The 27,276-nt window shown below is 43.6% G+C and overlaps 2 protein-coding genes and 1 long non-coding RNA gene across 20 annotated transcripts in view; 1 reads left to right on the top strand and 2 right to left on the bottom strand.

Annotated features, from left to right (window-relative positions):
* FASN (fatty acid synthase) overlaps positions 1-1,646 on the bottom strand; it is a 36,322-nt gene extending 34,676 nt beyond the window's left edge. The window contains exon 1 of the mRNA XM_085240481.1: positions 1,236-1,646. The gene's annotated coding sequence lies outside the window, so the exon portion shown is untranslated. The remainder of the gene's footprint in view (positions 1-1,235) is intronic.
* LOC146543068 (uncharacterized) lies at positions 803-25,616 on the top strand. Its single transcript, XR_014887496.1, has 2 exons — positions 803-1,250; positions 22,131-25,616. It is a non-coding gene; the product is annotated as an uncharacterized LOC146543068 (long non-coding RNA).
* Positions 5,261-27,276, bottom strand: part of CCDC57 (coiled-coil domain containing 57) — a 28,583-nt gene continuing 6,567 nt past the window's right edge. For 10 of the 18 annotated variants that reach the window (XM_085240482.1, XM_085240486.1, XM_085240489.1 and 7 more), the window contains 12 exons: positions 25,563-25,668; positions 24,537-24,744; positions 23,244-23,403; positions 22,231-22,368; positions 20,454-20,688; positions 20,187-20,222; positions 18,617-18,705; positions 16,914-17,142; positions 16,169-16,305; positions 13,767-13,889; positions 13,250-13,403; positions 5,261-5,555 (listed from right to left, as the gene is read on the bottom strand). In XM_085240482.1, the coding sequence (XP_085096608.1) occupies positions 5,329-5,555; positions 13,250-13,403; positions 13,767-13,889; positions 16,169-16,305; positions 16,914-17,142; positions 18,617-18,705; positions 20,187-20,222; positions 20,454-20,688; positions 22,231-22,368; positions 23,244-23,403; positions 24,537-24,744; positions 25,563-25,668 (1,842 nt within the window). In that variant the 3' untranslated portion in view covers positions 5,261-5,328. Of the gene's footprint in view, positions 5,556-5,649; positions 5,696-5,720; positions 5,838-13,249; positions 13,404-13,766; positions 13,927-16,168; positions 16,306-16,913; positions 17,143-18,616; positions 18,706-20,186; positions 20,223-20,453; positions 20,689-22,230; positions 22,369-23,243; positions 23,404-24,536; positions 24,745-25,562; positions 25,669-27,276 lie in introns of those variants that run through there. The other 8 variants (XR_014887493.1, XM_085240495.1, XM_085240483.1 and 5 more) reach the window with 8 other exon arrangements.

Here is a 27,276-nt window from a genome sequence, read left to right as displayed (position 1 = left end):
GTCCGTCTCCAAAAATAAAACTCCACAGAACAGAAACAAACAGGGAATGCTTTTCATATCGTTGGGCTGATGTCAATCTGTGCATCACAGCTTCAACTTCACAAAGACCTTTTCACGGTCCCTTCCTGCTTGCAGGCAGGATCTGTACCATCAGCCACAAGACAAATGGCAAAGCAGCGGTGCATTTTAGTATTCAAAACAGCACTTCTTGTCTGGAAACACAGCCGGGTTCAGGACTGCTATGCAAGAAAGGCAGGTGAGGTTGCGCTCACGGAACCAATGCAGCCCTGCTGATTTCCCAGCGATCAGATCTGAAGTCCCCGGCACCACTATGCCATCATTGTTTTTGGAAATACCTCTTTGAACCGCTCTCCCTGTAGAGCCTTTGTCCTCCAAACTCACTCGCTAAACGCGGCCTTTCAATGCCTACCATGATTTCCAGTTTGCTTCAAGAAGCGTAGAGCTCAGGATGTTCACCTTTTGTTCCAGTGGATCGAGATTTTTTTTTTTTTTCCTTTTCGTTTTTAAAGCCTCTGAATCATTAATATAAATCGGTGCAAGGCAGCTCCTTATAATAATAAAGCTTTGAACCAGGTAAAACCCGTGCTCTGTAGCTGGAGGAGTACAGTGGGTTGCTCCCCCTGTGCCAGGAGAGGAAAATGAAATCCGAGCGAGGATAGAAGGGAGAAGACAGCAATCACGACCCGGATGGAACCACAGCATCCAAAGCAGAGCGGGGTACAATCAATGGGTTATAAATAATAATAATTTAAAAAAAAAAAAAGTGCGTGTGCGGGGATGCTGCACCTATCGGCCTTCCCGAGAGCCGCACACATCGCTCCCCACGCTACTCCCGTGGCCTGAAGCCGCACCGCTCCGGGTCCGCTCAGCACCGCCCGCCGCTCCGCATCGCCGGCGCTCGGCAGGAAGGCGAGCGGCCCTCACCGCCCGCGGCCCTCCGAGGCTCTCCGCCCGCCGCCAAGATGGCCGTGCGCCGGCAGCACAATGCACGGCTCGGCCCACAAACCGCACCGCCCCGCCGGCGGGGAGCGGCCTCGGCGCCGCCGCGTTGTGCCCCGGGAGAAAAGGAACGAAGGGAACGAACGGAACCGGGAGACGCGAGGCGGCCGCGCGGAACCTTCTCGTTCTCCGGAGGGAGGAAACCGCACGGAGCCAGCCCGGCCGCGGGGCGCTGAGAAAGGAGCGGATGCCGCTGCGATCCCGGCCGCCGGTACCTGCGTAGCGCGGAGGTTCGTGCCGGGAGGATCCGGGCGGGGCGGGGCGGCTCTCCGCGGGGATTCGGGCGCTGCGGCGGCCGCCGGTGCCGGGCTGCGCACGGCCGATGCTCCGCGCTCTCCTCACTGTCTCCCTCTAGCTCCCACCGCTATTTAAGCAGCCACCACCTCCGGCGGCCACGCCACATGGGCTGACGGTTTACTCCTCGCCGCAGTCCAATGAGAGCCGGGGCAGTGCCGCCCTGAGCCGGCCCCGGGGTGATGCCAGCCCCTGCCCGCCGGAGCTGTTCCGAGGGAGGGGGAAGGGAGGGGAGGAAAAGAAGGAGAAGTAGGAGGGGGTCCCGAGCGCACCGGGGCGGACCCAGGAGGGCGCCGAGCCGAGCCCCGCCCCGCCCCCCGGCCGCGTTCCGCCGTTCCCGAGCGCTCCGCCGCCCCGATCCTCGCACAGAGGGGGGCTGGGGGAGGCGCACAAAGGGAAAGGGACGCGCAGTGCCGGGCCGGCACCCAACGCGGGGGCGAGGAAGAGTGGGCGGGGGCGCGGCCGTGCCAATGGCGGAGCCCGTGGGGGTGTTGCTAGGCGATAAGGCGATGTGGTGACTGCGGAGGGGACGGCCGAGGCCGGCGGCAGCAGAGCGAGCGGCGCTGGGCCGCTTTCCGGCGGTCGTTCACCCCGGCGGAGCGCGGCGCCGAGGTTACCGCAGGTCAGCGGGCACGCCGGCCGGGGATGCGCTGCCCCGTGTTGCCCCGGGCCGCCCCGGGCCCGCCGCCCCGCTCCGTGCTGACGCCGCGGTGGGGGAGGGGCCGCGGCTCGGATCTCTCTGCCTTTCGGTCGGCAGAAGCGGTGCTGAGCGGCGGGATGCGGGAGGCGCCAACCTGCCGGCAGGGCGTCGCTGCGGGTGGGCTGTGAGGGTCCCGGCGAGTTCTGCCTTTCTCTGTGATCCGCTGGAAGCATTTTTTATAGGCTCTCCTTTCTTTGCACGAGTCGGTCGCAGCCGAAGGTGCCACCTCTCCGCACTTCTTTCCCATCTGCTTTTTAGATCAATGACCTATTTGTGAAGTATTTTGGTCGTAATAGAAAGCTATGAGAATTTGCCCCCTCTATATAGTGCACGGCTCAACCTCCCCACAGGATCCAAGTGTTATTGTCATCTTATTTATTGTTGTTATGCTTGTTGTTAATGTTCAGCACAGTTAGAATCACGGGATGGTTGGAGTTGGAAGGGACCCTAAAGGCCATCTGGTGCCACCCCTGCACTGAGCAGGGACACCCACAGCTCCATCAGTGCTCACAGCCCATCCCCTGACCTTGGCTGTCTGCAGGGATGGGGCACCACCGCCTCTCTGGGCAACCTGTGCCACTGCCTCACTACCCACAGTGTTAAAACTTCTTCCTTATATCCAATCTAAACCTCTCCTCTTTTAGTTTGATCCATTTCCCCCCATCCCATCTCAACAGACCCCACTAAAGAGCCTGTCCCCATCTTACAGCCCCTTTAGGGACTGAAGGCCACTCTCAGCTCTCCCCAGAGCCCTCCCTTCTCCATGCTGCACAGCCCCAGCCCTCAGCCTGTCCTCATAGGGCTGTTCCAGCCCTGGGAGCATTTTTGTGGCCTACACTTGTATACAATGTTCTTATACTTACCCTAAACAAATGTGCAACAACTGAACTCTCTTTTCCCCAAGAAATTAGATTGTTTCAATCAAGAAGTATCAACAGTTGCCTCAAGCAAACCTGTTTCTCAGGGAACCAAATAGATTAAATTTGCCTTCCTGGGAAGAGCTCTGCAGGACCAGGCATGCCAGGTGACACACAGGGGAAAAACAAAACAGAACACCCCCAAACAAACAAACAAATCCCACAAGGAAAATGACAACTGCATTTCTGAAGCACACAGTGCATGAGCTTATCTCTGAAACGGAGGAAATGTAAGTCATGATTTCCAGTCTCAGATGCTCTGCTGCAAAGGTTGTGGAACAAACTGCTCCTTTTCTAACAGCACATTGCTTCCAGTGCCAGCTGCAAATGCACAGCATTCATTGCACTGTGCAGCTCCATGCACAAAAAATGTGACATTGGGGGAAAAAAATAAATAAAGCGTAACCTGCAACTGTTAAAACTTTTGGAATTTACACATGGTGCTTTAGGAATAACCAGTGAGAAATGAAACTGTGGTGTGATCTGGGCCAAAATTCTTGTCCTTGTTAGAAACCACTCTGCTTTGAGCTACAGAAAGAGCTCATTCAGGGCCTGGTTCAGGGGAATGCATCGTGTTGTTCCAGCTCGTGAACAATGTCAAATCTTGAATGCAATGATGGGATTTTCAAGCAATTCAGTTATTTAGGAAAAAGCTCATGAGGTCCCTCAGTTCTCACAGTGCTTCAGTAACACCTCAGTGACATAAACTGCAGGTTTAGGTTTATGATTGTGATGTTGTAGCACTTGGGTATGAAAGCAGAGTGTTTTCAGCAGGAAGTAAAATAAATAATAATGGTTCAGGTTGTTCTCAGGTCGGTTACTGCCATGCTGCAGGTGTGAGAGGGCACGGCTGTTTGCAATCTGTACAGGGAAAGAAGTGCTGAAAGGAAAAGAAACAAACAAACGCTCTTCCTTTGTTAATCCTGTTCAGATTTCACATCTTTAGCTGTAACTGGGAAGTGTTATTCATTTAAGTGACACTGAGACCACTCCTCACAGCCCCTCCTGGTGCACGGCTGCCTGCAGTGTGTTGCCCAGCACCATGGGCAGATGGATTTCAGATATCTCCATGGAGAGACATTCTGTAACCTCTCAGGCCAATCTGCTGCAGTACTTATCCATTCAAAAGTTTTTTTCCCCCTTCCCCTTCCCTCTTCTTCTCCTTCCCTCTTCTTCCCCTTCCCTCTCCTTCCCGTTCCCCTCCCCCCCCCTCCCCTCCCCTCCTCCCCACCCTCCCCTCCCCTCCCCTCCCCTCCACTCCCCTCCCCTCCCCTCCCCTCCCCTCCACTCCCCTCCCCTTCTCTTCCCCTTCCCTTCCTTTCCCTTCCCTTCCCTTCCCTTCCCTTCCCTTCCCTTCCCTTCCCTTCCCTTCCCTTCCCTTCCCTTCCCTTCCCTTCCCTTCCCTTCCCTTCCCTTCCCTTCCCTTCCCCTTCCCTTCCCTTCCCTTCCCTTCCCTTCCCTTCCCTTCCCTTCCCTTCCCTTCCCTTCCCTTCCCTTCCCTTCCTTCTCCTGCTGTTCCCCTTTCCTTTCCCTTCCCCTTTCCTTCCCACTTCCAACATCTATTTCTTTTACTCATGGTTCAACACTGGAATACTCCAAGGGAGTTCAGCATTGCTGAGAATGTGAGAATACACTGATTACATTTTAAGCATCCTGGAATGTTCCTAACCACACAGATATCCCCCATTACATCACAACCCACTCGGGTTTTTTTTGGTTTCATCTGTTGTAAGACTTATTTCTCACAACACTTCTGCAAGATTCTAAGAGTTGCTGAGGAATGCTTTTCACTGCTCTCAACTTTATGAAATCTCTTGCTTAACAAAAACATTATTTCTGGTGTGAGGACAGCAGTTCCATTTTACGCTCTCTCGTGCTCTCTGAACAAGCGGAAAGGAAGGCAGAAGATGAGAAAGAATACAGGGGAAGGTGTGATCTTTTCAACCCCCATTCTGTAAGTGCTAAGATAGCTGCACGGGATTAACGGTTGCATCGCTAATTGTAAGAAAACAAGTAGGTTGGTGCATCCCACTTCTGAGCTTAAATCGCATCTACGATTTCTCAACAAATATTTCCTAAAGACCTGGAAGCCCTGCCTAAAGGCACAACGATTTACATATGTATTAAGTGGGCATTTCCAAATCCATGATGCAAGCAATATTGAACGCATATAATTAAAATAAACCTGTATTAACAGTGAAGACTGTAATCTCACCACATATGCAGATTAACCCTTTATGTTGGCTGACAGCATGGGATAGAGTACTTGTTTTCTCTTCCGACCTCAAACACCCCAACCTGACATACAAAAATGAACACCAAAGCGATATTTAGATCACATTTACGTATTTTAATGCAACTGAATAGCAGACACAGGACTTGCAGCCAACAAATAAATCAGTCTTTAATATTGTAGTTGCGGATTTTTGCCACGGTAGGAGAGATTTTTCGTTTTATGGGGTATGTACAAGGAGAATTCCTGGATTTTAGCTTCTGCTGAACCTCCAGCTTGGTACCTCTGACTGCCAGACGTGCTGTGGGCATTTCAGGCTCACTCGTGGCATTGCTGTGTTCCTGACATTTTCCAGCTCGCTCGGTTGAATGCGTGATTTCAAATTCCACTGCTCAAATATATAAACAAACAAACAAATGGTGGCTAAAAGCACTTTGTGCTAGTGTTTGCATTTAATCACAAGGCGCAACTCAAGCACCACCTACCTGTTCAGCTGTTTTTAAACATCAAGTTTTACATGTTTTCTCTCCCCTGTGAGAGAAGACACAATACTTACACATTGAATAACGCCAGGCGAAGTTAGCCCTGCCTACTCCCATATTGTGAAATGGTGATGAAGGAGTTGGCTGCAATCACTTGATCTCTTTCAAGAAACCACCAGGAGCCATGAGAGCTGTAGTAAAATGTGTTAGGAGAAGCCCGATCCAAAGGGCTCAAAGGCAGCTCTGTGGGCTTGGCAAAGCTGCCTTACTGCTATTATCATGTGGGTTTTGTTTGTTTTCCTTTTCTCTTGCACAGGAAAACATTTGCAGTGGAAACCTTTATTTTCTGTGTGCTAGAGGGGACTAAAAATGTAGTCCCTTTGGTTGGGAAGCAGAGACTGATCGTAGTGCTGATGGGAACCCATCCTGTGGTCTCTCACATAATTCCACTATCTACCTTCAATGAAATGAACTTCAGCCTTATCACAACTTTTACTATATAAGATAAGTGGAATTGGTCAATCACAGCATTCATTGTGAGCTGTAAGTAATGTTTACAGGTGCTTGGCTCCAACTACTTAATCCTTATTTTTCAGTGCACTGAGATTTTAACTTTAGATTTATAGAGAACCAAAGCAGACAGCAGTTGGCAGAATAATACATACTGCAGCAATCTGTACAAGTTGGAAATGTTTAAGACTGATGGCTTCCAGATCCAGGTACAGCATGAGAAAGGTTTGAAATTCATCACACAGAGGTTATTAGCAGAAGGTAAATTTTCATAGTCATCAGAACAAGATAGAAAGTCCAAACAAAATTGGAGGTGGACAAAAAGAAAACGTATTCTTTGATGTTTGGAATGAATTAATCTATTGGGGTTTTATAGCTCTGTGCAAAACACGACACACTGAAATCATTCTTGTGTTCAGGCTCAGATTGAAGCAGTTGTTCACTTATGGGTGTGCAATATTTGTGCTGGGTTGGCCTCCTGCCATTTGTTATTACAGGTGGCAAAAGCGCAGTGGGCTCTTGTGCCATCGTTATGAAATGTTCAGCTTGCCACCTCGTGGTTACCCACAGAGCAGGAGGCACTGAAAAGAACTGATGTTTGAGTACTTGGAAAAGCTTTGGATGCATTGCCCTTCCTGGAAAAAGGACTTGAATTGTCTATCAGATAGTAAAGCAGAATTTCACAAAAATTGGAACAAAGCAGGAGGCACTGTTTGGAAAGTAATGGATACAGCTTCAGAGATTATTTTTCTTGAACAGGGGCCATAGCAGAATGAGAATATCATTTGTGGTCTGAAGAAACAGCAGGGTATCTACATCAGCATCACCCTGCCAGCACTGCTTACCAGTGGTCTGGTTTTGAAAGGTTGTCTCAGTTTTGAAGGACCTTTTGAATCCAAACCAGGGCATGGCTTTCAGACATTTTGTGGGAGGCCCTACTCCTATAGATCCAAAGGCAAAGCAACCAAGCACCAATGCACCGCATGCATCCCTTCCTCTGAGATCTTCTCTGTGCTTGTCTCCTGGCACTAAAGATGTTACAGCTGTAACTATTAAAGACTGCTTAGATATTTAGAACAACAGCATGGAACAACAGCATTTCATGTGGCGATTGAAAAGTTCTGGACAGACAAAAAGCTGTGTTAGTACAGAAATCTAAACAATTTAAACTGCAATTGGCAAGTTCTACAAAGCAGAAAAAGACAAAGAACCAGTGCCCCAGAATGAGAAATGCTATTTGAATTGAAATGTCCCAAGCAAACTCTGAATAAAGACCTTCATCTGGTTCTGGTTCTGCCTGGCATTGCTCACATGTCCAAAGGACCTTTAATAAAATCAGCACGGATATGCACAGTGGCAAGAAATTTAATGCAGTATCTTGATTTCCGCAAGCGAACAATCAGATAAGGAAAAGACACACCTAACATCAAGCCTATAAATCACTTTCAGAAGTGACCTCACTAACAAGAGCTACTGAGAGCACAGCTAGGAGCCCAAGCTGCTTTTGAAAACAGACCTAAAAATGTGTTGTTGAAATGCTGAACTTCTACTTGATTTGTGCTTACAGTCAGAGATCAACATTCCCTAATTTTTATTTATGTTGTTATTGTTCAGATCTAGAAAGATGCAGGCATTTCCCCAAATGGAAAATGTTATTTAAAAAAGGAGTCCCTAGCTATTTGCTCATGTCTGACCATGCTTCGGAAAGAACACCATCTCAAACAAGTTCCTATTGAGCAGAAGAACGTTGAAGCGAAGAAAACGTAACCAGGGGATTAGTTAATATTTGTGAAGCACTTCACAGATGAAAAGTTTTATGCAACTGGGGAGAAATCAGGAGCCTTTCTTTAGCTCTTCTTATAGTTAGAACGAAGCCAGAGCCAGAGCACTCGTTCTGTTTGTTAATATTTTACTAGACTTTCTCTGGCCAGCTTTTTACCCACATGGATTGCTCTTAGAACTGTCAGTGATGTCAAAGCTGTTGAAATTCTGTCTAGTGTGGAAACACTTAAGATAACTTTTGATCCATAAAGTGTAGAATTTCAGAGCGCAGAGCTTTACAAGTAACAGCAACAATGAGAACAGTGGTTGAAAGAAACTCCAAGTTCAAATAGTAAACCAGAAAAGTGACTTTGCTTTAAAACATCTTATTCTCTTTCTTTGTTAGGCTACAATGTAAACACAACTAATTATCCCAGGACCTCTGCTGGGAATGGCTGTGGAGGTGAGGGTTCTCAAAAATACAGATGGACTATCCACCAAAATTGGAAAATGCCAAGTTTCACCTACTCCAAAAGTGTATAAAGCAAATGGGGACATTCTAAGTGCAGACACACATTGCCTTATGTTCCCTTTGCAGTGACTGACCTCTGTCTCTGCTGACCCAAGGAGACACAGCCGATCAGGAGCAATTCACATGGTAACACAAAGCCACCTCTCATGCTACTGGCTATACTCTGTGGTCTCATGGTCAAACTCTACCAAGTGATGCTTACCTTTGTAAAACTTGCAGGTTGTACAGAAGCTAATCACACTACTGTATATGTGTGCCATGATTTTGAGAGGCAAGCATACAGCTTTTTTTGACAAGTAGCTTTCTTTAGAGGATGGCTGTTGGGAAGCTCCAGGAAACTACAAGCCAGTGAGCATCTCATCTGTGCCTGGGAAGACCATGGAACAGGTCCTTCTCGGTGATATATGTGACAGTGAGGTGATGCAAGACAGCCAGCACAGCTTCACCAAGGGTAGACCATGCCTCATCAATGTGATGGCCTTCTGTGGAAGTGATGGAGTGATGGCATCAGTAGACACAAGAGCAACTGATGTTATCTACCTTGATTTCTGGCCTTTGATATGGTCCTACAACATATTCTTAATTCTAAATTGGAAATATATGGAGTTGAAAGGTGGACTATTTGGTGGATAAAGAAGTGGTTGTATGGTTGCAGCCAGAGGCTTGTGGTCAATGGCTTTATGTCCAGCTGGGGGCCAGTCAGGAGGGCTGTTCCCCAGGAGTCTGTCTTGGGTCTGGTGCTCTTCAACATCTACCAGTGACACAGACAGTGGGATTGAGTGCACTCTCAGTGAGTTTGCAGATGACACCAAGCTGAGTGCTGCAGTTGATAGGACAGAAAGAAGGAACACCATCCAGAGGAACATGGTTGAGCTTGGAAAGTGGGCCCACGTGAATGTAAGGAGATTCAAAAAGAAAAAATATTGAGTCAAGGCAATCCCAAACACGTTTTTGGACTGGGAGAACTTGAGAGCAGCCCTGTGTGGAAGGATGTGGGGGTCCTGGTGGAAGAAAAGTGGGACATGAGCCAGCAGTGTGTGCTTTCAGCCCGTAAGGCCAACAGTATCCTGGGCTGCATCAAAGGAAGGGTGGCAGCAGGGAGAGGGAGGGGATTGTCCCGGGTTACTCTGCCCTTTTAAGGTTCCATCTGGAGTACTGCATCCTGAGGGGCCCCCAGTACAAGAAAGATGCAGAGTTGTTGGATTGGGTCCAGAGGAAAAGCATAAATATGATTAAAGGGCTGGAATATCTCTCCTATGAAGAAAGACTGAGGCAGCTGGGCTTGTTCACTCTAGAGAAGAGAAGGCTCCAAGGAGACCTCATTATGGCTTTTCAATACTTAAAGGGAATTTATAAGCAGGAGGGGAACAAACTGTATATACATGGGCAGATAGTGGTAGGACAAGGGGGAACAGTTTTAAACTAAAAGAGAGGAGATGTAGATTAGATGATAGTAAGAGCAAATTTCTTACTCAGAGGGTGGTGAGGCTCTGGCACAAGCTGCCTAGGGAAGCTTTGGATGCTCCATCCCTGGAGCCATTCAAGCCCAAGTCCTGGGCAGCCCAATCTAGGGGGGGAGACAGCCCTGCCCACAGCAGTGGGTTGGAATTGCATATCTTTAAGGTCCCTTCCAGCCCATGCAATTCTATGATTCTGTGGACTGCCATCAGCTTTCAAGATTCATTTGTTATGGACGACCTACAAAAGTCTCCCAGGTGCTCTCAGGAACATACAAAAGGGAAAGAAATAGTTAAGTACAGTCTTACCAGTACAGCCGATATGCAACAGTGATGCTTTTGATACCACTGTGAATTGTATCCATCAATTTCTGTTGCAAGATCTTTTCAATAGAATCAAGAAAAAATCTGAATCATAGAATCATAGGAGCCTGTGCTCCTTTTAACCCCCTTATTTCTACTTATCTTCAGAATTAACACACAAAGCAAATATTTAAATCATCTCATTCCTAGAGTACAAACTAAAACTTAGCAGGTAGAGTAAGGAGAGAGAAATTGAGAAATATTGTTTAGTCTGTGACTTCCTTCAAAGTTTCCATAAGCTTGGAATTTGATGGTGAGATGAACAAATCTCACATAACAGTCCACTCAGCATTAACGTGTGTCATCAGCACCCCAAAATGCAGAGTCACTGAATTGTGTCATATGCTGCAAGTATAGCAAACTGTGGGGCTTATTTGATATGCCAACCTGCTGGCATGTCCATGAAAAATGCAGAAGGATCAGAAAACAATTATCACACTACATCTTTTGCTGTTTCACAAGGAATGCCCATAAAACATAGTTACTGCTTTGACAGATCTGTACAGCACTGGACTTGTAAAACAGATGTTTGAATAAGCAAGCAGACACATTTGCCTTTGTTTCAAGTCATCTTCTGTTACTCAGCTTGCAAGCCTGTGCGTGCATCGCTTATATCTGAAGCACACTTCTCAAGTTGCTCCGTTTCAATAACAGTTCTATTCACTGTGACCATGTTTGATGGATATAATAAAGTGAATGGCCTGAAACAAGAAAACTCAGCCCTGTTTGTTTGTTTGTTGTTTGTTTTCTAAACTTCTAGAATTCCAACTAGTAGAACTAAGGATACCATTTGGATAATTTCCCAGTGGAGAAAGCTAAGCAGAATATATATTTTTTATTTGTATTTTATTGAAGTTCTATTCTTGCAATGCAGTGTTTCAGGGCCTGCCTGCAGTGAATAAGCTCTGCTCTTAAACCTTCTTGAGGTAAATCTGGATGCAGAGATCAAATTAAGGTTGTTCTCCAAAAAGTGTTACCCCTTACTGACGTTACACTTGGTTTGCTTTGGATCCTCAAAAATCTACAGTAAGTTTTGCAATGGTGGCTGGAAATTTCTAGACATTAAGAAACTGATGTCCTTGTAAGGCTGCCAGTTGTGTTGCATCACACACAATGCAACATGAAACTGCATGGCACTATCAATATTTCAAAGACATCCTTTTGCTTATCCTGTCAATAGAGGCCTGACCTGAAATACTCTTCCTCTTTCAGTCCCAGCCCCACAAGAACAGCACATGAACAGTGATCTCAGCACTATCTCATTCTAGTGCTACAGTTCTATCAATGCACAAGTTTGGCACTGTGGTGGATGTACTGCTGTTGTTAACAATTGCTCTTATAGTCCATCTTTCATTTTGAAAGCCCAGTTAGGTATTACATATTTTTTATGTAAAAGCAGCTCTCAGACCTTCCATTGACTCTTTTTCCAGACAGAACAACCCAGCTCTTTCAATCCATTCTGGTTTATCACGTGCTCCTGAGCCCTAACCATCTTAGAATCTCTCTGTTGAGTTCAAGTCCAGTTGGTCAATCCCTTCTGGACCAAACAGTCCAAACACAGGTATATAACACAGGTTATAACCACACACAGGTATCTATATCACGGTTACAGACCACTATTCATATAAAGGCTACATGGCTGCCACATCACTCCACAGCTGCCACTAAATCTCAACAACAATAATGACAATGACAACAACAAAACTGACTTTAAACAATCCACACAAGCCCCCAAGCCTTCTAAGAAACAATTTGTGATGTCTATGCTTCATATTAAGAAATAAAAATCATATTGACTTGAAACATCTTGAAAAAATATCTGTCTCTGCTTACAAAGACCTTCAATAAAGAAGAGTCGACACCTCTCCAGGGCAACATATCCATTATTAGCCACCCTTAAGGTTTCTCTACTGTCATAATTTAAAGCCATTATGTTTTCTTCCATCCCTGGCAAAAGTTAAAACATTTTTCCATGGTTTTCCAGTTAAGGATTACTTCATGAACAGCCCAATAGTTTGAGAGACACATAACATCCATCTGCAACACAACGCAGGGACACCCACAGCTCCATCAGTGCTCACAGCCCATCCCTTGACCTTGGCTGTCTGCAGGGATGGGGCACCACCGCCTCTCTGGGCAACCTGTGCCACTGCCTCACTGCCCACAGTGTAAAAAACTTTCCCATATTCAATCTAAATCTGCCCTCTTCTAGTTTGAAATCATTTCCCCATGTCCCATCCCAGCAGATCCTGCTAAAGAATCTGTCCCCTTCTTTCCTACAATCCCCCTTTAGATACGAAATGCTGTTATTAGGTATCCCTGGTGCCTTCTCTTCTCCAGGCTGAACAACTTGTTGCACTGGGCTACAAAACACTGACAAATAACGAGCCTTAGTTCAGTGTGCCTGCATCACATACTGTGCTACACTCATGATCTCACTACTAGGCTTTCGGTCTCAGTGCATTAAGCAGTATTGTGGCCATTACACTGCCATAAAGATAATCATTAGGTGAGGATTTACAGCTTTACAATTTGATCTAACAGTCCTTTGGCAACACGTGAACTGTACAGCTTTCAGATAGATATTTTCATATGTGCCGCAAATAAAGTTTAGATTATGTCAGTGCAGAAGGGTATTTGCATTTTCCACAAGTGTTTTTAAGATTAGAAATAAAAGAAGTATTTTTAACAATGGCATTAACAGCAGAGAGCTGTACCCTCTCAATGGTTGGATAACTCTGAAGCAAGAGTAAAAGTACCTTAAAGTAACTGATTAGATCATTAGATTCAGGCCACAGGGCTGTAACACCAGGAGTGCTAATGTAAAAAAGTCAATGGAAAGGGGCAGAATTCACAACTGCACTTGGTTTCTTCTAGAAGAATTAAGTACTGTGATTATTTGCAAAGCATGCTCACTTTGTTTAGCATTGTTTTGAGGACTGAGAGAAGAAGAGCTTGATTTCTAAAGTTTGCCAAATACCTTGGCATGGACTGTGTGCTCCAGATGAAGAAATCCAGACCTGCTGGGCTTGACCAGGGCTTTCCTTGGGTGGCTGACTTTGAACCCTTGAGGGTGCAGCAGCCGCCTTTTGTTGCGTTGGCCCATAATTTCCAGCTGAGGAATTGAGCTGAACCTGTGCAAGTTCAAATACCATCTTATAAAGATACATACTTTTCACTCTAAAGACATCTGAAAACAGTTTAACACTCATGGTCTTAGAAAGATAGAAGTATTTCAGCACAGAGGCAAGATCAGAAAACGAAAATTATTGGTTTAGATTTGGAGATGTTGTACAAGAAGATCAACATCATAGGAGTGAGTGAGATAGCCTGGTTTATTAAATGTTAGAATAAAGCTCTCTTACAAACACTATTTTGTATAGGAACAAAGCATCCCTTATTAAATGTATACGTCTCTCAGCAAACCATAGTTGAGGGACTCCAGTTGCAAAATCCAACTGAAGGCAAATCAGACTGAGGATAAAATTGCACTGTACCTCAGCAGACAGCAGTTCTTTTTCTTCTCCACAGCTGCTTGGAGCTTTTTCTCCCTTTAAAATGGGGCAGGCAATTAAAGAAGAGATCCTGGAGAGGTGCTGTTGCTTTGCATATTGCAGCTCCTAACAAAATATTCCATTAACACAAATCACTCACAGCCTGTAGAAATAACACATTTATAGCTCACTTTGCTGTTACACTGCCATATTTAAAATAATCAGGTATAAATAATACTAAATAAAAATATATCCCCCTCAGATCAACAGGGCCAAACTATCCTCCAAATAAATTCCTTATTAATTTTTGTTCATGATCTTCATTTTTTATTATTGCTGTTATTACCATCCAGCCTATTAATCAACTCTATGTTGTTGGGGTCATCCTTCACTTTTGTCTTCTCCCACGATTAAATTACAGAAGAAAAAACTACCAAAGTATGGTGGGAAAAGAGGAAAAATGAAAATGAAGAACAGCCATAGAAAGGTGCTTTTTCAGTAAGTTAAAGCAAAACTAAACTAATTATCCCACAATCCCATCAACTTTCAGCCTGTAGCAATTAAAGTGAGATCTTATGAAAAGTCAACTGCTCCAGCCCTGGGAAAAGAGATGAAATGAAACACTGACTATAACACGACCTTTTGGTATAGATTGAAGACTAAAGAAACATGTGCCCATCATATGAAATAACTGAGACTAAAATTCCTGTAGGTGTGATGTCTATAGCTGATAGTAAGAAATTGTCTCTGTTTCTGGTAAGGATGATGATATTGAACACAGAAATGGAGGTATTATGGCTAGTAAATGTGATCACCTAGAGGAGAAAGGACAAATGAACAAAACATGAGAACAGCAGTGCTTGGAAGCTCAGCCTGGAGATCAACCTCAGCTGAGAGGTTGGATTCTCAGTTGGTACATTTTAGGTTAAAAACAGCCTGGAATGGGAATACTGAAGATGAACAGCTTCAAAGTAAGAAGGGAGATCCTTGCTTCTAGTTTGGACAAAATCCAGCACGTCTGTCACAGACATTACCCCAAACATCTCCAGAGCTGAAATAGCCTCAGTGATTCCACTTCAGCCACGACTCAAAGCAATCCTACAGTGGGAAAGTAGGACTGCTTCTGGAGCTCAGCACACCAACTGGAAGCACACAGTCAAACACTAACCCTCACAAACCATGGATTTTCAAAAGGTATTTGTTTTTATAAAAGCAAGATAAAATTGTATGACTTTTAAAAGAATATGGGAAACACGAGAGGTCAGAGAAATAGAAATTGTAGTAGAAGGAATGCAGCCATACTGGAGCAAGTGCAGCAAACAGCCAAAAAGATGATGGATGGATTGAAGCATCGCCGTGCACACAAGAAGCTGGGGAATCTTGCCTTGTTTAGTTTCCAGAAGAGATATGTCAGGAGGGATCTTATAAACGTGCCTAAATATCTGGTGAAGAAGGTGAGAGGAGGTGAAGACAACTGAACCATACTCTTCTGAGCAGTATGTAGTGGAAGAATGAAAGGAAGTAAGTAGAAAATGAAATACAGGACACTCCATTTGGCCACAAGAGAAAACCAAACCAAAACAACAACAAAATCACTACTAAATCCCACTCTTCTTTACTCAGTGATGGCTCTCTAAGCCAAGTAACCCAGAGAGGTTCCCAGAGGAAGTATTTCCCCAGCTGAACTTGGTTAATAATTCTACTGGAGTTCCATGCCTCAGAGCAACAACCTCACCCTTTCTGACAGAACATTGTTTGCTGCCCTCAAAACCACGACGACAATCAGCTGCACTGACACAATCCTCACAGGAACAAATCTGCTGATCAATTGAGTAAAGTACATAATGAAATCCTGACTCTGGTGAAGTCATTGGGAAGTTTGCCACTAATTACTGGGAGAGCCAGGTTTGATCCACTTGTCTCTCTCAGGAAAGCAACTATTTAACTTTCAAAAGTTATATTCTAGATAGAAAAGACTACAGACATGTTTATTACACATTCTGCCTTCATAAATGGGAAATGTGTTGGTGCAATAATTTGGACAAGGGAGCTTGAATACTTGGAAGTATGCTCACTGATCAATCACTTTCAAGTTTATCTTAGAACATACTGCAAATCCTTCAACTGACCTTGTTTTACTCATTTAACACTAAGCTTTATGAAACTCACGCTTGTAGTTCAGTGTTGTAGTTATACTGCATCAACACAAGTGTTTCTCAAGTTCCTTAGATGAAAACAATGATTTAAAACAGTGATGTTCCAAATAGAACCCCACAGCTACAAATCCTCCCAGGTGCCAAAAAAGGACGTGAGCTGAAGTCAATGAAAAGCATTTTAATGTAGAATTTTAAGGAAAATGATATCAATTGGCTTAACTCTTCATGATCACCATGGTGTGTGATTACCTGTGTTATGAGCTTGCGTTGCAGGTGCCTTAAAGCTGAAAGCTGACACTGTGTTCTTTTGACAAGTTCTCTCGGAGAAAGGCCACCAGAGCCTACACAAACTGTGCAGAGCTTTGGGCTAACAGGATGCCCAAGTCCTATAAAAGGGAAAAAAAAAATGGAGGAATGCATTCTCTGCTGTTATTATCAATATGACATTTCCAGCAAAGGTTGTCTTCTCACTGGAGATTCAATACCATGTGAAAATGGCCTAGCATTGTTTTCTTTTTTTCTCTGCTTTACTGACAGAGTAATGATTGCGTGGAATTTACACGTCCACAGTAACATTTTCTCACTTACTCTTACATACTTACACACTCCTTATTTACTCTTGACTCTGCTTGCTTTGCTTTCCTTTCCACTATCATAAATAATTTGTGTTCAGCACAAGAGATAAACCATTGCTTCTCCACTCTTCAAAGCAGCAGTTCAGCTTCCATTTCCCACATTGACATCTGAGCACCAAGGAGTCCTAACCAAAGCCTGCCATTACTCTGTGTTAGCAGCCACTGGCACAGGTTATGCTGGCAGCAACAGCACTGCAGTCTCACCCAAGCTATGCAGCTCAAGGATCAGCCATATGCAGCATCTTTTTTTGTCTGTGTGTGTGTGTGTATTAAAATCTACTTCTCTCCAGCACAGAGAATGAACAGATTGATGGGTTCTATTTTACATGGGCAAGCTACCAATAGAATACATCTATTACCTTCCTTTAATATCATTCCAAGATCTGTCTTGAGTCTGTTTCCCATTTCAATCAGATGCTGCTTCTCTTGGCTCAGAACTGACATTGTTCTCACTGCTTCCTTTAGTTTATTTGGTGTTCCTTGCGGCGTGCAGCTGACACCATGCTGAATACCACCACCAGGACAACAGTTGTCTGAGGCAGAGCCAAAATCTATCACCTCTTTGTCCATAACTCTGTTATTTGACCCCTGAGAAAACAGATGAGACTCATAAAAATATTTTGAAAACATGTTGCCTAGATGTTTAAGAGTTCGGTACAAACATGCCTTAGAAAGGAGCTGAAAGCGAAGTGTAAACTGAAGGCTACAGTCTGTTTTTGAGAGCCCATATTCAAGATTTTGTCAGCAATGTGGGGCACATTAAACCACGGAAGAAATCACCAGCACAGGTTGCCCATAGAGGCGGTGGTGCCCCATCCCTGCAGACAGCCAAAGTCAGGGGATGGGCTGTGAGCATTGATGGAGCTGTGGGTGTCCCTGCTCAGTGCAGGGGTGGCACCAGATGGCCTTTAGGGTTCCTTCCAACTCCAACCATCCCGTGATTCTACGAAATCCCCGCGACACAGGTAGCAGAGAACACCCTGCCCGCTCGTCGCTCGGCACCACGCGTTCCTCCCGGCTGTCCCGCTGCCCCGCTGCCCCGTGCTTCAGTGCCGCGCTGCCCCCTAGCGGACATCTGGGGGAAAGCAGCGCCATGACGCGCAAGAACCGGGATGGAATCACGGGATGGTTGGAGTTGGAAGGGACCCTAAAGGCCATCTGGTGCCATCCCTGCACTGAGCAGGGACACCCACAGCTCCATCAGTGCTCACAGCCCATCCCCTGACCTTGGCTGTCTGCAGGGATGGGGCACCACCGCCTCTCTGGGCAACCTGTGCCACTGCCTCATTGCCCACAGCGTAAAACCTTCTTCCTTATATCCGATCTAAACCTCCCATCTTTTAGTTTGATCCATTTCTCCCCATCCCAACTCAACAGACCCCACTAAAGAGTCTGACCCCATCTTACAGCCCCTTTAGGGACTGAAGGCCTCTCTCAGCTCCCTCCAGAGCCCTCCCTTCTCCATGCTGCACAGCCTCAGCCTGTCCTCATAGGGCTGTTCCAGCCCTGGGAGCATTTTTGGCTGTGCCCCAACAGGTCCGTGTCTCTCCTGCACTGAGGGCTCCACATCCGCACACAGTGCTCCCAGTGAGGTCTCAGAGCAGAGGAGCAGATCTGCTGGTCACACTACTTTCAGTGCAGCCCAGGATCCCATTGCCTTTTGTGCTGAGGGTGCACAGTGCTGGCACCACCAGTACCCCCAGGTCCCTTTCAGCAGGGCCACGCTCCATCCCTACATCCCTAAGCTTGTGCCAGTAGTGAGGGTTGCCAGGATTATATGTACAGCACCATCTCTAGCCACCTCATTACAAGCACACTGAAAGATTTTAGGTATTATATATACATATCTAAAAAAAAACTTGAGTATCAGGACTGGCCAGTCAAAATTTATTCCCTTGAAAGAATGACCACATTTGACTGAAAAAAAAAAATCTTTGTTGGCACATTTCTGACTATATGACAGCATATAAGTTGCATTTTTAAGATTTGTTCAGGCAAAATTAACATGCTATTTACTTAATTACACACAGCCCTATTTAAGCTGGTTGAAACCTCTTCTTACCTTTTCTGTGCCTGGGTTTAAGCTAGCTGAGCTGACATTCGTATGACTCGACATTGTTCTCCCTGAAACTTGGTCTGTGCAGAGTGAACCTAAATAAATAGAGAGGAGTACAGTGTGAGTACATATTTTTTTGTTTAGTTTAGGTTTTCATAGCAACTTTTTCTTACTATTGTACATCTATGCCACTTCATAGTTGCAGTGTAATCAGAGCTGAAGAAATATAAGAAGCTGTGCAATCTCATGATGTGCAACCATCAATCAGCTACACAACATGTATGTGTCTGTAGATGAGATATTAGAAAACTCAGTTTGTGGGCAAGAAGTACACAGACAGAAGTTTTTTCTTCTTCCAGGAGTGAATTACTTAATTGTTGAGCAACTGGCAATATCAGTACAAGAATAGCCAAGATGTAGCAGTTTCTTTCTGTTACAGTGAGAACAAAATCATCAATAAATTGAAATTAATCCTAAAAAATGCTTCCTTTACTTCCAGTAAAAATGGCAGTCTGAACATTTTGATTAATGTGGACAAAGCAGGGAAAAGAAAGAGGATTTCTCCAAACCAGAAGTACCCCTCTGGGATACTCTCTCATCTAAAACAGTGTGGATTTAACATCATAATCCTTCTTAGAGATCTCCACATATTTTCCAAGGGATAGAAGTAGTATTATTTTAGTTGAATTAAGAATTTCAGCAGTAGAAAAAAATAAATTAGTAATTAATTTCTGAAAACTCATATTAACCAGCTGACAAAAATTACTGGTTATCTTGGAGACTGTTGAACTGCAGCAGCCATCAATCTTCTCTATTTCAGACTCTATCTTCCAAAATAAAGGACCAACTAAGTTCTGTATGACAGAACTAGTCTTGTTTATCTTTCTTTTTAATTTAAAATCAAAATAGTTTTTGCTTTAATTATTTCTTAAGTCTCCTTTTTAGCTAAGCTATTAAGCAGAATATAGGTATATTCACTCAGAATGCCCACACATTCCATTTGTTCATTATGTCATTTTTTGTGTTAATGACACAATAAAGTCTGTTTAAAATGAATTCTGCAAATGGTAAGGATAAATGAGAGAATGGGTAAATGAATAACATTAAAAGAGAGAAGGGTAATGAGGGCACAATATTTGGTACAACAGGACAGCTTTCAACAAACCCCTCGGAATTTTCTGAAATACAGAAAACGATTCATAGTGGCTCTGGAATAGTTTAAATCCATCAGAGGTTCAATGCTTACATAATGGGGCACAGACAGATACCACAACTATTCACCTGCCTTTACATAATTGGTAAAAGGTCCTATAGAAGAGGGCTACCTCTTCCTCATGAGTCCTGGAGGAAGTGACACCTCGCCTATTTATTTTTCAGATGTAAAGAAACCAGAGCTGAATGTTCCATCCTCAAGTTGGAGTTGATTCTGTCCCTATTTTCTCCATAGTTCCAAAAGCCACAAGAATGTTTATGACAAAAAAAGCCATTTTCCCACATGTGCTGGTGCCAAACAAAACCAAACTTCACAAATGTTCATCAATTTACTATGAAATATATTTAACTGTAGTGGATGTACCTTCTGTAGTTCCTTTCTTTGCGCTATCAGCCTTGACTTCCCATAGGGAAAATAAGGAAAAAAAAGATGGAGGTTTGTAGTTAGTGATATAATAAATGCTTCCAAGAAAAGCCAAGAAAACCTATTGGTCACCTGGCACTTTGTGACAAGGTTTGGTAGAACGTGATGCAGCTCAAAGAGTTACACATTTTTTAACACTGAGATGTTTTAAACTCTTGCTGTTACCTAAGAAAAAAGACAGTTACTCAGCCAGCTGTGTGACAGCACCTTCAGCCCTTCCCATCAGGACAGCAGCAGTGAGTGGTGGGATGCCTGCAGTGTGGCCAGGGGCACTTTGCTCTCTCCGAGGCATTGAGGATGGTGTTTGCTCATCGAGGCTCTCCATTTCTTTCCTCATCTGTGCAATAACAGCCCGAAGGTTGGCATTTTGCTGCTGCAGCTTTTGTATCTCCGAGTCAGAAATGTCTTTCCTGAGATAACTTTTATCATCAGATTGAAATGTCTGTGAAATAAAAGTGGAGCATGGTAAAAACTTTCATTCCTGAGCAACACTCTGTATAAGAGATCTTCCTTATGTGTGCCATTGTATGGCACCAGCATGCTCCTGTTAGGCACACACGATCCATGCCATATTCAAAATTAATTATAAGCAAAAATTCCCATTTTTGTCTGGTGTATTTCACATCTCTGGTGCTAAATTAGAGTCCAAGAATGATTAACACAAGATTTCTTATTCCCTCACGGAGTCTCAGACCACACAGAAGAAAGGACATGTATGTTAACCATATGGTACTATATAGTATCTGTATATAAATATTCCTTGCTTTAGTAGTCTGAACAAGATGCTAGCCAACACACTATTGCTTCTTTAGGAAGAATCAAATGCAAAGAACTCAAATCTAATCATTTTTGCCCTATAGCTTGTACAGAAAAAAAAAAAAAAAAAAAGAGACAAGTTGTTCTTGTTCAGAATACTGAATATTTGCTATTCTTCATTTGGTTTTGAAGCATCAATCCTTCATAGAAATCAGAGATAAAATTGGGTCTGCTGAGATGTGTATGGTTTGTCCTACAGGGCAAAAATGTAAAACAGAAAAATGTAACAGTGAAAAGAAAGTTTTGCAGCAGCACTAAGAGATTGCAGTGGGACAGAACAGTGCAAATGAACAGTGAAAGAAGGTCCTTCACCTGGACCTTGATTTTCTCTCTATTTGAATGATCAGTTTGCAGATCAGCCCAGGGTCAGATAGAAAACGTGCTCTGAAAGAAGTTTGTGCTCTCCATCTACCTGTGTGTATTTTATTATAGAAACTGTTTTCCTGAACTATCTTCCTGAATACAACACTTTCTGGATTCGGAAGACATGAGGTGTGCTTTACACTGCTTTGTTTTCTCATTGAGGTCTGATGACAAACTCCTGTTGGTTTACTGCTGAGCATCTGTAAGTGCCCAGTAGGATGCACTGCAGCACACTCATCACATTCATTCTATCACAAAAGACAGTTTTCTACTCGTAGTAGTGCACAACCCTTCAGCACACCTTCAAACCAGCACTATGTTTGCAATTTTGAATAGTTTTTCTTTTTTAACCTGCGTATTTTAGTAGGTAGGAATGAAAGGAAAAGTTGCTTGTGATACTAAAACAAAATATGTTATTTTAAATGGTTAGAAAACTGATATTTTGAAGATCTATCTTAAAATTCTAACTTTCCCAATTTCAAAATCTAGCCTGAATTGCAACAAAATGCCTCAGGAACATTCCAGAAAATAGCTTTTTCCATTCTCATGTGTCACAATTACAGCACATTGTCTTGTTTTGGACTGACTTTCTGCATACAGCTTGCTGCTTTTCCCAGTGGGTATGGGATCCAGCCATAACAAAGCCTGCGACATCTAACCTCTGTGCATTCCAGCCCACATATGTCTACATCTTGAATTAAACAGGTGCCTCAGGTGAATTCTTTACAAGTCCAATGGAAACAGGCCCTACGAAGCTGTCATCTCAAAATGAACTGATCCAAGATAGATGTGAGTGCTGTCTAACCTGCTTCTCTCCTTCAGGAAGAACACCACAATTCGACAGTGGTGACTGTATTAACTGTTGTCTCTTAACAGGGGAAGCAGAAGGAACAGACTCCACTTCATGCAACCTGTAGTCAGTCTTCTGTAGATCAACGTCAGCCTAGGAGGGAAGAAGACAACAAAGTAGATGAGTATCTCAAGTACAAAGAGAGTAGAGATTAAAAAAAGAGAAAAGGAATATATGGACAAAAATTGGGACTCAACTCACATTCCTTTTGACCCCATCAAAAACTGCCTCCATGGCAAAATAATTTGGTTTCATCATCACACCATCTTAATGTGAGATGGATAAGGATTTTCCAGGTCTCAGATGTATTCCTATGCTACACCTATTAATACAGAATCACACAGACTCACAGAATTGGAGGGGTTGGAAGGGACCTCCAGAGATCAGCAAGTCCAGTCCCCCTAATAATAAAAAATACTTACTAATAATTTATGGGAAAATGGTAAAATAAAACACCAGAGTAAATGTCTGTGTTCCAAAGTTCAGAAACAACTGCTTTCTCTGTACCTATGGATTCATTTGGCAGCTGGTCATTGAGAATTACTGTCAGCACACTGTGTAACTCTCCCCAAACAATAAACATACTAATACTGTATTTCATTTTTCAGAAGCAGCAGCTTGTACACTTCACAAAATACAGGTGTTTTTTTTTCTCCATACAAAAACCTCTGAGTATTTCAGGTCTAATATTGTTCCCTTGGCAGACCTGAAGCTGTACTGTGATCTATGAAGCTCTTTTTGGCCTGGCACTGCTCTGAGAAGACTTATTTCTGCTTTAAAGCCAAAAGAAAAGCATTCCCATCTCCCAGTCTGCCCTGACTACATTACAAGGTACAACAGGCAGCTGTCAGAGATCATCCATGGCAGCTATTCTGGTAATGCTTCACCCAAGGAATACTACAATGCAACATATTCCATAGATCTCTGTGCAACAAACAGTTCCTAAATAGTTAATGGGAACTTCTCACCTGCTCTCGTGGTAAAGACACACTTGGAGTTAGATCCTCTGATTTCTGATCCTGGTGATTTTCAGCATTCCCACAGAGCTGCCAGTCCAGTTTTGCATGGGTTCTACTCTGTTCCAGAAGCTGTTCTTGCTCAGCTGCCATTGACAGTTGTTGTTTATATCTGAGACACACAGAGCAAAATCTGCTGACTTCAGAAGATGAAAGTATTTAATTTTTTTTTTTTTTTTTTTTCTGGCATTGTGCTGGTTTGTTTTTAAAGCCTTGGCCTTCCTTTCTGCCTTCTTTTTTCCTTGTCCCATTTTTCAACATATGTATTTTGTTATATGCATGCCCTAAACATTTCCCTGTTCCAGATACCTGTTGTCTTTCCTTGAGCTGAGCCAGAAAATCAGCTGGGAAGCTGCATGGGGCTGATGTTCTGCAAACTTGAAAACCTGCACTGTGCTTTTAGCATGCTCTCATACTAGAAGCATTCCACCCCACAATCTTAAATAGCCTGTATCTTTCTTAAGTGACAGGTTATCACAACACAGAATGCCATTATCTTGAGCCTGCTGTGCAGTGAGAAGGATGTGTGTTAGGAATGAATTACTAAGGCAATAAACAATATGTTTTGGTGTGAACCAAAATGCAAGCAGACAGCTTGGCAGAAGAAAGAATTTACATTTTGAGAGCTTACAATCAAGGAATTATGGTCACATTTCCATTCATACATGGGAGTAGTCCTGTTATCATGACAAAATAGCACACAGGCATCATATTAATCATAGAATGATAGAATCATAGCACAGCCTGGGTTGAAAAGGAGCCCAAAGATCAGCTTGTTTCACTCCCCCTGCTATGTGCAGGGTTGCCAACCATCAGACCAGGCTGCCCAGAGCCACATCCAGCCTGGACTTGAATGCCTCCAGGGCATATTACTTGAAAAAACTTAATTATTTTAAGGAACTGAAATGTTTTATTCCCCTTCAATCTGCCACTGCTCCTTTTTGAACACAAAAATACTCCTGGTTAGTGTCCCTACCTGTAACACTGTTTCACTTTCTCCACCAGAGATTCCCAGCACTGTTTCCAGTTATGCAGGACAGCTTTCCAACCACACCATTTTCAAGCTCCAATCTAACAATTTCAATAGCATTTCGCTCTTTTGTAAATGGCTTTTTGCAGTTACATATGGTACCATATATTACCATGAGCTTTTCCTTTAAATAATTTGGGTCCAAATCTGCTAAGTATGATATTCTGAATTTCTTTCTTCACAACTTATGAAACAAGAAAAATCACATGGCTCACTTTTTAATAAGGGCATCTTTCTCTCTTACACAAGCACTGTGATTCCCTTCTTTCCTGCGCAGCTTCACTTCCAGACTTTTCTGTCTCATCTGTAGTTCTCTAATCTGTTTCTTCAGCTTTTTAAACTGTTTGATTGGTGCTTCTTCCAATGAAGCTGACAATGCATCCTTTTTCTTATCAACATGAGATGGCTCTTTCTCCCTGGAACGTGCAAAGAGATAAAGTGAGGTTTCATGTAACACAAGGGACATTCGTTTTTGCACTGTTGATTTACTTTATCAATTTTGTTTGAATGAATTTCAAAAATCATTGTCAGAAGTGGCAGAAACAGAAGAGATCTTAACTCCGATTTACCACAGGACGTTATGTTTGTGATTAGCACAAAGAACAAGCTGCATCCTCAGAGGGATTTGATGAATTAAAAAAAATTAAGATAAAAGCAACAATAATCTCCGATTTGAATAAGTTGCTTTCTGTCACAGTACTCACAGTCTATCCAGCTCCTTAGCAAAAGTATAAAGCTAGGGCTGAACACAACTGAACTCAACAGATTCAACTCAAGTGAGAAGAACATTGGACATTGAAACTGACTACAGTCTAGAAGTGGGAAGAACTAAGTTTTTCCATTATATCCTCTGTTTGGTAGAAGTACTCTTTTTTCATGTAAAGGCAGAAGATACCACTGAGCCATTAGAACTTCAAAGTTAAATACTGTTTTTAAAGTGAGACAAGTTACATTCAGAGGGAACGCAACAGGATTAGCCTGAAATACAGGCTGAACAGCAGATATTTCACACAAAGGGCTAACTCTTCCTCTTATAACCATATCTATTAGTAGATCAATTAGTTCATGCACACCATCTGTAGCTGCTGCAAATATATATATATATTAAAAAAAAAATATATATATATATATATGTGAAGAGTAAGTTGCAAACCAGTTTACTCTGATCGTGGTCAAGATTGTACAATACCAGGCATTTCTCACAGCTACAGAATCATTTAATTCCCAATTCTTGTACTTATCCTCTTTCTCCAGTTGCAAATTAACCAATTCTGCTGCTTGTGGTGATTCTGATGCTTTCATTCCAGTCTCTGTGAGGGCCTCCAGTTCTCTGGTCAGCAGTTTCACCTAAGATGGAAAGACAATAAGCTTAAGAACTCTAATTACATCACTATTTAAATTAATTTTTAAGAGTTCCAGAACCCTTACACAGCTGAAGTTTTAGCATCAGCTATGGAAACAAACAGGATAGTATAGGAAGTGGCTTTTTGTTCAACAAGGGCAAGTGTAGAGTCCTACTCCTGGGGAGGAATAACTGCATGCATCAGTACAGGCTGGGGGCTGAGCTACTGGAAAGGAGCTCCGTGGAACAGCACCTACACGTCCTGGTGGCCAACAGGTCAGCCATGAGCCAGCAGTGTGCCCTGTGGCCAAGAAGACCAATGGTCCTCCAGTGTGCATTGCACTGAGTGCAGGCAGCAGGGCAGGGAGGCGCTCCCTTCTGCTCTGCCCTGGGGAGGGCACATTTGGAGCACTGAGCAGTTTGGGCCCAGTTCAAGAAAGACAGGGTTCTCCTAGAAAGAGGCCAGCACAGAGCTGCAAAGATGATTACAGGCCAGGAGATCTCCTGTATGAGGAAAGGCAGAGAGCTCTGGGGCTGTTCAGCATGGAGAAGAGAAGGCTGAGAGGGGAGATTATCAATGCTTAATACCTAAAGGGCAGGAACCAAGCAGAAGGGGCCAGGCTCTTTTTGTTGGTGCCCGGTCACAGGATGAGGGGCAATGGACACAAACTGGAACATACGGAGTTCCATATGAATGTGAGGGTAAACTTTACTGTGAAGAATCAGAATCATTAAGGTTGGAAAAGACCTCTAAGATCATCTAGTCCAACCATCCACCTATCACCAGTATTGCCCGCTAAGAAAAATGTATCCAAATGGTGACAGAGCAGTGTGAGAGAGGCTGTGGGGTCTCTTTCTCTGGAGATATTCAAAGCTCAGCTGGATGCTTTCCTGTGCAATCCACTCTGGGAAACCTGTGTTAGCAGGGGTTTGGACTTGGGGATCTCCAGAGATCCCTTCCAGTTCTGTGATTCCTTCACCTATTACCCACGCCAACGCTAGTCCTGCATCTCTCCTTTCCTATCTCTATCTAAAGTTCCTTTCACACTAGATGTTATGCAGTGTCTTCTTGGTTTCATATAATCAACAACAGAATGGCTTGGGTTGGCAGGGACCTTAAAGATCACCAGTTCCACCCTCTCCTACTGTGGGCAGGGCTGCCCCCCACCAGATCAGGTTGCCCAGGGCCCCATCCAACCTGACCTTGAACACCTTCAGGATGAGGCATCCACAGTGCTGCCTGTTCCAGAGCCTCACCGCCCTCAGAAAGGTTATTTTAGCAGATATATCATATCGAAGGCAAGGAGAATAGAATGGGAGGATACTGAAGCTGTAATTGCCTAACAATCCCTTTTACCACTTTCATTTATATAATATACTGGCTTGGATGACAGGCTAAAAATGAACCTCTTTTGACATTCCTGTAATATCATTTTAATGATTTTTTATTTTATTTAATGATGAAATTATTTTAACAAAAATAAGGAAGGTATCGTTTTATGTTTTTTAAGTATACAAAGGTGAGAAAAATTGCACCCCATCCCTGAAGTATAGCAGTTGAAGGTCAAATTCCATTGCCAGTTAGCAAGACAATTATTTTATGATGAAATGAT

The sequence above is a fragment of the Meleagris gallopavo genome, chromosome 20, assembly GCF_905368555.1.
Source record: "Meleagris gallopavo chromosome 20, MGAL_WU_HG_1.1, whole genome shotgun sequence".
NCBI lineage: Eukaryota > Metazoa > Chordata > Aves > Galliformes > Phasianidae > Meleagris > Meleagris gallopavo.
This window is presented reverse-complemented; position numbering and strand designations above follow the sequence as displayed.